This window comes from Benincasa hispida, chromosome 6 (genome assembly GCF_027475165.1).
Source record: "Benincasa hispida cultivar pf3 chromosome 6, pf3_genome.v1.1, whole genome shotgun sequence".
NCBI lineage: Eukaryota > Viridiplantae > Streptophyta > Magnoliopsida > Cucurbitales > Cucurbitaceae > Benincasa > Benincasa hispida.
Window position 1 is genome coordinate 28,131,333 of NC_143483.1, and position 10,341 is coordinate 28,141,673.

Genomic DNA, 10,341 nt, shown 5'->3' on the forward strand with positions numbered 1-10,341 from the left:
TTTTCATATTCAACTTTGTACCGAGATTCACCACATATTGGACATTGTTACAAATTGACAAATTCTTTCCAATATAATATGCAATCGTATTTGCAAGCATGAATAGACTCATAACCAAGTCCTAAATCACGTAATTTTCTTTTAGCTTCATAAAATGAACTAGGTATAAATGCTCCAACGGGAAATACTTCTTTTAACAATTCAAGTAACAAATCTAACGATTTGTTAGTCCAACCTCTAGAACCTTAAGATGCATTAACTTCACCAAGATTAACAATGAAAAGAAATTTGTAAATCAAGGTACTACTGGTTGCGTACTTCATTTATCAAGATTTCAAATAAGCTTGAATTGTTATCTCTTTCTTGGGCATTGGTGTGCATCTCATCCTCGCTTTCTTCTCCATTTACGTCGACATTCTGACACTGTAGATCATTTATAATATTCAAAATTGCATTTTCTTCATCTATAACATTCATCTATATTGTACTTAATCCATCATCATGTGTCAATTCAGATGTGTGACTCTCGTATCCCCTAGACAAGTCGATTGGGTCTCCATGATATACCCATTGATGATAAGATGGGAAAATTTCATTAATGAATAAATTTCGTTCAACTCCATCTATTGGCTCCCACCTTGCATTCATACATTTTATGTATGGATATTTTATTTTTCCCGAGTTATTAACATGAAGTTTTGCAACTTCAAGGAATCGATATACTCCTTCTGCATACTCCATTGATAGCTTGTTCCTAATCTTAATTCACTCTTTATCCATTCTTAATAATATATGTGATAAATTGAACCTGAATGATTTAGACAATTAGTTATATTAGAACACATAATTCCAATTTCTAACTTTTTATTTCATTTCATTTATTTCTTGTTCGTGTTTTTTTTTTTTTTTTGGAGAATAGTCTACAATTGTGGAATTTATAATGGGCTTTTAAGAAGCCCATTGGGCTAATTATGCTCGTAAGATGGTTTCAGAATGGGTCTACAGTCGGTTGGATAATTATAAATGGGTTTTTTTAAGAGCCTAGTTGGCCAGTTAGGCTCAGGCTCACTAGGATAGGTTGAAAGAATTGAACATTTGTCATCAAAAGTTGATATATATTATTTAATAAATAGCTAAATTTAATTAATGGTGGACTAAATTACTCTCGCTTGAATCAATAAATTACCCTCTAAAATAAAGGACTAATCAAATCAAAAAACATGATCAAATCTATTTAAATTCTTAAACTTATAAAACTAGAACAATATTTCATAAACGTACAACAAAATCTAAGATTGAACCAAAAAAAAAAAAAAAGAAGAAGAAGAAGAAGAAGAAGCTAGTGTAAAACAAAAGCTTATAAAATTAGGAGACAATATCTCATATACTTAGCAACATAATTTAAAAACTAACTTGACGCACTATTTGTAATATTGTGTAGACATGTTTAAAACATAAATATACTATATATGAGAATACTTTTGTGATTCGGTGTAGACATGGTTAAAACATAAATACACTGTATGTGATAATTAAAGTCAATGCTTAAACAAAAAGGTACATAAGATCTATCTATATGTACTGGAATTTAGCTCCATTTTTTAATGGTTTTATTTGGGATTTAACACTTTATGTTAACATGAAATTAGATAAGAAAGAAAGAAAAAATATATAGAAGGATAGGATTGAAATTTCAAAAGTTTATTTAGTCTTAGAATAACACAAATTTTTAAGACGAAAGTTCTTAAGATTTTGTCATATAATTATTATTTTACTATGATTACAAAACAATCCCAAACGAATCCTTAATCAAAATTCAGCTTATGATTACTAACATGAATAAATACCTTAAACTCTAACCATAATGAATTTGAAGAATCATTGAATAAAGTTGATGGCCAATTCTAGAACATAGCTTACTTAGTAAATAAAAACATTAATTGTCATTTTAAAATAGAATGTTTGACCTCTAAATAAAATAAATAAATAAATAAATAAAAATAAGCTAATGAATCCAATTTTTGTAATTCAGTAGTTATTATGTTGTGCAAATTTATAAACTAGCTATTTTAACATTCATTAATAGTGACATAGAAACTAAAATTGAAATATATTGGAACATATGAATATAGAGACAACATGTACATTTAGTCTCTTAATAATTATGGTAGGATTTTCCTTCACTTAAATCTTTTAAAAGGCATATGGAAAATTTTATGTAGGAAAAAAAAACAACTCATATTTAACAAACATTTGTAAAAGATTTTCCTTGTTGGACAATCAATTAGGATCTCATGGTATCATATTGAACCAAGGAATTGTGAAGATCAACAAAATGTAATAATAAGATTTAGAGATTTCAAGGATATAACTGGAAAACATAGTTTCCAAGTTGTGAATCATATTAAATTTCTTATTGTGGATATTTTGAGAAATAAATAATTATTATATTACATTAATTATTTACAACCAGTTGTATGTGGATTCTCATATGCGTACAATGCACAATTTGAAAATTCATTCAAATTCATTCAGAATAAACAGTGAGAGGGAAAAAAATGTTACCAAAAATTGAAGTAGAGCTAACAGGGATTGGACGGCGAATGGACGAAATGGACAACGAACGGATGGGAGGACGACCGAATGATGAGCAAGGGAGAAAAATCGGGCGGAGATCGAAACGAGAAAAAGAAAAATAGAGGAAGAAGAGACTACACGAGAGTTTTAAACGGACTTATCTCGACGGTCATCTGGTAAACCGTCAGGAAAAATGAAAATATCCCAACGGTAAATCAAAAACCGTCAGGGGACTTGCACACTTCCGACGATCACATGCAAACCGTTGGACTAACACCAAGTTCTGCCGACGATGTTCTGACACAACTGTCAGCATAAATTCACAAATTCCCACCTATTTTTTAATTTAATGCTCATGGGTCGACGGTCCTTCGCGTATCGTCGGGCGTACTCCACACCTCCCGACGGTCTTCTTACACCACCATCAGCATAACTTCCCCATTTTCCATAAATATTTTATTGTAATAATGATCACCCGACGGTCTCTCCGTGAACCGTCGGGCTAACTCCACAAAGCCCGATGGTCACTCAAATACTATTGGGCAAACTCCACAAAGCCCAACGCTCACTTCCATACCATCGGCCTAACCGTAATAATTTTTCATAATCATTTCATTTATATTTCTTATTTTAAAAAAAATCAAACTACTCTCAACAGTTGTTTGAACACCGTCGAGAGAATTTAATTTTACCTCGACGGTGTTGCTTCGACCGTCGAGATAAGAGAAACATAGCCCGACGATCATGATATCTTCGGGATAGCTGAATATGCTCGATGGTTGGTTATTAGACCTTTGAGATAGATGCGTTATCCCGACGATAGTAAAGAATCCGTCGGAATAGTTTTTTTATCTTGACGCCACCGTCGGGGGAGGTTACATACGCCGACGCTTTTTTCTGCGTCGAGGTAAATTTCGTCGGAAATAATGAAATTCTTGTAGTGTCGCATCCTAATAGGTGTGTTGGTGATTAGAATTTGTAATTATTCGTCAAGTATTGTTTTATTAGATTGGATGTCAGTTTTGAAGTTGCCTTATCTTTTTTTTTTTTTTTGGCTTACTTTTTTATACGTTTGTATATTCTTTCATTTTTATCGTTCAAAATTTGGTTTGTCAATAAGGAAAAAAATATAGGGTGATCCAACCTAAGACCTATCTAATCGATAAGAGTCCTGCTACATCACTAATTAAGCTTAAAGTTGCTTGGAGCTTAAAATGGGTAAGACTTACCCATCTAAAGCGTTTTTATATGGGTTTCTACATTCACATCAAAGACATTGTACAAATATGAAGTACATCCATCATGTTAATATATTTAAATATTTCATTGATATTTCAATTGTATATCAATACTAATGTATAATACATTTTTAAGAACATAATTAGTGTATTTTTAATATATAAACCTTCGTTTTCAAACAAAGTATTACATTAGTTTATTAGTAGTTTATCAGCACACATTCAAATTATAATATTGGTATATCAATAATATATTTGTAGTCATTAAAAATTTATTTCAAAGTCTATCATTAATGTATAAATAGTTGATGAATGAAAAACGTATTGTCTAAATTTGAAAACCCCCATATAATATATCAACTTTTAAGTACATAATCATTTTCCAGTAGTAATCATACATAAACACTTTATAATATAGGGTATTATACATTAAGCCATAAACTCCTTGAAGAGAGTATGAAACTTCTCCATCTGCTTCTTAGGAAGAGCCACCAAAACATTCACTCCATTATTGGTTTTTCCACTTTCATTCATGTCTGGAAATAGCAAAATGATGTCCTTTCTGTGACACACCACAGGACAACTATACCTTGGTTTTCCCCATGGATATTCAACCTCTGCAAACCCTAATCTCCACCATGAAGATACTAAGAACTCCCCATTTGGAAACCCCTTGTAAAGCTCTCCCCAGTCTATGGCCGATCTTGCGTACTCGTCCGTCATCCTCGCCGCTGCCTCCGACACCATCTCCACCACCCTCGAAAATGGCCCGTCTTCCAGCTCCTTGCATTTTGCAGTGGCGTATACTGTCAACACCGCGTTCCCGCAATACGACGTTGGCAATGGTGGGTCCATTCTTGATCTTTATGTTGAAAATATAATGAAGAGATTAAATTTATGGTAACATGTCAAGTTCTTTGACTTAATTAGTGATGATTTAACATTTTGCTCATGTGTATGACCGTTTTTCTCTCTAATTAATGTTGATGTTTGTTGAGGTTTATCTTTTATTTTAAGTTCAGAATATTTTTAAATTATAATAAAAATTTAAATATTAGATTACAAGACTCGGACCCTAATCTTTCAGAGTTTTGCGTACACTTGGTTAATAGATTCTTAAATGTTTAATTTTGTGTCGAATAAATCGACAATTTTTTAAAAAATATCTAATATCTTAAAGACTTATAAGACGTTTTGAAAGTTAAAGACCTATATAAGATTTATTAAACACAATACTTATGTTTTTAAGTTAAGGGGGTGATTTAACAACCTTATATCCACGGCGTACAGCAACGTGGATGGTCTTTCATGGTTGTCTTCGGCATCCAACGACAGTGCCTTGCACCGCCAGACAAGTGCTGTGACAACGTTAAATCCAGTGATGCGAAACTTCTTGCCACCATGGCCGTCGTCACTGCCGCCGGTGGTGATAGGTTGTGCCTTTTGTTTAAGGGTGGCAATGTCTGTGGCAGTCAGCTTGAAGATCTTGAAGTCAAGATCTTGTGGGGTGGCTTCAAAGACTGAGGCGTTTGATGAGTCCGGAGAGGGCAATGGACTGTCAAGCTTGAGGAGTTCATGATGTGGAAAAGTGACACGTGGCGGTGATCGCGCGGCCAGGAGGTGTCTGTCATGGCAAGGAGTCACAGCCAGGGGCTTGTTATCAGCAAGAGCGGCAAAGTTGTCTAAGAACAGCTTGAAGCTCAGGCCGTCAAGTGTGCAGTGGTTCGTTGAAAAGCCCATTGCGAAGCCACCACATTTGAATAAAGTAACCTATAAATTTGATATAATAATATCAGATATAAAAAATAATCTTAATTATAGTAATACTAAACCAAGATTAAATTATAAATTTGGTTCCTATAATATGATTTCAAAAGTTAGAATTTAGTATTAATGATTTGATAAAATCTCATAAATAGTCGCATTTATGAAATTTAAAGTTTCTTTATTCGTTTAAAATAAGTGAAAATTAAATAGATGCTAAAAATTATAACTTTCAACTAAATCTAGAATTCTATTTGATGAAATTTAATTTAAGAATAAATATATGAAATTTTTCCTTAATTCTCTTAGAAAAATAGAATTTAGAGTAACACTTAGATGCAGTTCAGACAACATCTACATCTTCATACATCCTCTTCAATCACAAAAGAAAAAAAAATTATCACGTAAAAATTTGAAATTAGATATTTGAATGAACTACACAAAGGTCAGAGTATTTTTCTAAAATTTTACATGGAAGCATTTAAGAAGAGTTATTAAATGAAGAGAAGCAAAGGAAAAGTTGTGGTTGGTAGTAATGAAAAACTTGAGAATTAATAAATGAAGGTGATCTCCATGGGAGCCGTTTAGGGTTGCTGCCATTTATTTATTTCCTTTTATCATTTTTTTTTTTTTTTCATCCTTCTTTTGGACGGAACTTTATTTAAAACATGAATTTATTACACTAACAAAAAAGGAAATTATAATATTGGTGACATCATAAAAGAAAATTTATTGTACATGGATAGGTACAACAAGTATATAATTTTGTATGAATAATTCAAAGTATATTATTAACTTTTAATATCTATTATAATAATGACGTGTGTTTTATATTTTATGGATTTGATGGGGTAAAATTATCCCATTTAATTGGAAAGCGATTTGTATGTTGTGAGAGATTTGAACCTCATGCTTATATTATTGATGGTCGACACTTTAGGTAATTAAATTATGGACATTTTAATTATTTTTTCCTCTATTTTTAATCTCGAGGACATAAGAATTAAGAAATGTAATTTTTTATTTTTTTTACAAAGAGCTTTTTGATTATTTTTTAGTTATTAGATATATTTAAATTACATTTATAAATCTAAAACTTTCGTATTTGAATCTATAATCTCTAAACTTTAAAAAGTGTGTGAAACATCTATGATCTTTTAATTTTATATCTAATTGATACCTAAATTTTAAAAATGTGTAGTGGTTTTTCAACTTTCAATTTGGTGTTAAATACATCACTAACATATTTGGATATAAACTGAAATATATGTTTAATTGAATGTCTTTCTATGGTTTATAAAGAGAGATTGCATTCAAGCGATATTCAGAGGATGATCGAGTCGCATTAAATTTACAATCGCTTCTGACTACTTCAGTCTTGTAGCGTTATTACATACTTTTTAAAATATTTTCAAAATCAAGCCAAATTTTTAAAATTAAAAATTATTTTCAAAATTTGGCTTTAAATTCAAATGTGTTTTTTTAAAGATTGAAAACAAAAATTGTGTTAAAACAATCATGAATAATATGTCGAGAAACAAAAAAGCAAAAACAAAATAGATTTTAAGAACATGTTTATCTTTTTTTTGTTTCCAATTTGGTTTCATATTCAAATGTATCTTTAGACAAGATGAAATGTATTTTAAAGAAACGGTTAAATAACAAATACAATTTTTAAAGGGGGACTGTTTTCAATGGCAAAACTGTTGAAAATATATTCAAAATAAAGTAAAATGTTAATGTCTATCAGTAATAAATCACTGGTAGTGATAGATGTCTATCGCAGTCTATAAGTGATAAATAGTGAAATTTGTTATATTTGTAAACAAGTTGGCTCATTTTCCTTCATGTGTGAAAACTACCCATTTTTAAAACCGAATAGGTTATCAAATAAAGTCTAAGGAATATTATTAGAGAAGATATCAATTTACATCCTTAAATTTTAAGATGTATCAATTTAAACCATAGATTAATTATATGAGTTTAAATTATAAACCTTTGTAAGTGTAACAATTAACACCCTCCTTTAGACTTAGTTCCAAAAATATCATGGAAACATATAATTATTCCAAATTAAACTTCTAAATTTTTGTAAATGAATCATTTTTGACTGTTGATTAAGATTACACATTTGATATCACCTATGCATTCAATTCTTACACACGTGTATAGATTTCTTCAAGTGTCAAATTAATAAAAACGGACTATTAAAATGGATGCATTGACAATTTTCAAAAGGAAATCTTTATTGAGAGTAAATTGATTGGCTCAAGAAAGTTTTAAGGGTTTAATTGATAAAAGTATAAGTCTCACACGATATTTATCTAAATAGAACATAATAAAAGGTGTAAATCGGTATACTTTTGAACGTTTAGGATTTATAAATTCATATAATTAGTGATTCAAAGTTTAAATTGATACAACATCCAAAACTTATGGATATAAATTGATATTTTCTCTAATTATTTTGTCTAGGAAAATATACATATATTTCTCAATCGAGAAAAATTATGCATTTTCATCATTTACTAAATATATTTCATTATCATTATAAGAAAATATTGAGTTTATTAACTCAACTGACATATAGATGAGTTAACGGCCAAGAGAGACCCGTGGTTCAAATCCCTCCACCTTATTATGTACTAAAAAAAATAATATAATAGTAATAAAAAGGAAAGTCATAGACAAACTTCGCCCTTTATTTTTTGCTAGCGTTAGTAAAATAGTTCGAATTTATTTATTAACATTTTATTCAAAAGTGGTTTTAGTTAACTTAGGAGTAAAGATATGATTTTCAAACTAGAATTTATGCTTTCTTAAAAAATATATAATGTAAGACTATTATTATTATTATTATTATTATTATTATTATTATTATTATTATTATTATTATTATTATTATTATTATTATTATTATTATTATTATTATTATTATTATGGGACAAGTGATAATATATAAATTCAAGCAAAGGAACAATAAAAGAGTATGTGTTTAAATTAAACCTCATAATGGCATGCTATGTAAACTAATAATACATATTTTCAACCAAATTGTTATAGAATCAAATGATGATGATGTAAAATGAGTCAATCGAGGAATAACACATATAAGTACTAAAATTTGAACAAAGTTTCAATAAAAGAGCATTCAAGAATTAATCCAAGATCATAATTCTATGAAATTAGTCGAGACTCATCTAAGTTAATCAATCGAAAATCAATAAAGAACATGAACACAAACATGAACACGAACATGAATATGAATACAAGCAAAAGAGGAGAGAGGCGAAAAGAAGTAAAATAAATCAACCAAAGAATAACACATATGAGTACTAAAGTTTCAACAAAAGAACATTCAAGAATTAATCAAAGATCATAATTCTACGAAATTAATCGAGATCCATCTAAGTTAATCAATCGAAAAGCAATAGAGAATATGAACACGAATATAAATACGAACACGAGCAAAAGAGGAGAGAGACAAAAAGAAGTACCTGAAGAATGACAAGTGGTTGGTCATCAGGCTTGAAAAGGGCATCCAAAGACTTAGTAACAAGGTGGTGAAAGGCAGGATTAGGGTAAACCATATCTCCAATCTCATCCAAAGAGTAATCACTTGAGGCCACCACAAAGCCAGCCCCAACCCCATTGCAATCAATCTCAAATCGCCCATTTTCACGGTTAACTTTCAGTCTTCCAGCCAAGAAGTGATAGGGCACTAAGAGATTTGAAAAAGTGCTTTTGATTTTCTCAATGACAACATGAGGTGGAAATTTGGCGTGGGGTGCAAAGAAATGGACTGTTTCAACATTGAAGTCGAGGACTTGGTCTATGTTTGTCAAGAATAATGTTGACTCTTTTTGGGCTTCTAATTGGGATGGAAATACTACACTACACTCTTTGATGCTTACTTTCAAGTCTTGTGGAAGAAGAGGTGCAGCCTCTTGGTTGAAGCTTCCCATTTTTATCTCTTGTTTGTTTGATTTCTAGTGACAATTTCCCTTTGTGTGTGATCTGTCTTGTTGGGTTCTTATATATAGCCAATATCTTGTGTCATCTATGTTGGATGGGCGGGTGTAAAAAAGTAATATTTAAATGCAGTCTAAGATGCACTTATACCTTTATGCATTTTACTCCCATCACATACAAAAAAGAATTAAATGTATTTCGGAAAAAAAGTAAAAAGAATTTATCACGAAGTAAATTTATTATGATTGGCAAATTTAGTGAGATCCACAAAGTTTATGTGCAACCTGGAATGCACTATTTTTTGACGTAAAAATTAGAGGATGTCACATGGAAGTCTGTTATTCATTTCAATTTTTTAGGGCTTTCTTTTGTTCTACGTACTTTAACATCTATAATTGGGTCTAGCTTAAGTTTTGGTTTTTAAATATTAATTTGATTCACGAGATCTAACACATGAACTATTAATCTTCTCATTCTATTATCATTTATGGTAAGAAAATTTATTTGATCCTTCGTATACGTTTTTAATTTTAATGCAATCAAGAGGTGAACATACAAAAAAAATGTGGTGGGTAAACAAAAAAATAAAAGTTGTTGAATCGTATATAGTTTATATATCATAATCAATAAATGTACCATATTACAATGTCATTAGTAGATTTGAAAATATGTCATTTTTCTATACAACTCAATATGAACCACATTTATTGATCATGATATAAACTATATATCCATTTTTAATTCCCATTAAATAGCAAATACTCTTGGTGAATTTGTTCTATTGTATTAA

At 30.2% G+C, this 10,341-nt stretch overlaps 1 protein-coding gene across 1 annotated transcript; it reads right to left on the reverse strand.

Moving 5' to 3' along the window:
• Positions 1–4,139: 4,139 nt before the first annotated feature.
• GLC (HXXXD-type acyl-transferase family protein) lies at positions 4,140–9,602 on the reverse strand. Its single transcript, XM_039034770.2, has 3 exons — positions 9,077–9,602; positions 5,086–5,585; positions 4,140–4,677 (listed from the first exon to the last, which is right to left on the reverse strand). The coding sequence occupies exons 1-3, from the start codon at positions 9,542–9,544 to the stop codon at positions 4,245–4,247; spliced, it is 1,401 nt and encodes a 466-aa protein (XP_038890698.1). The 5' UTR covers positions 9,545–9,602; the 3' UTR covers positions 4,140–4,244.
• Between the last annotated feature and the right edge of the window lie 739 nt (positions 9,603–10,341).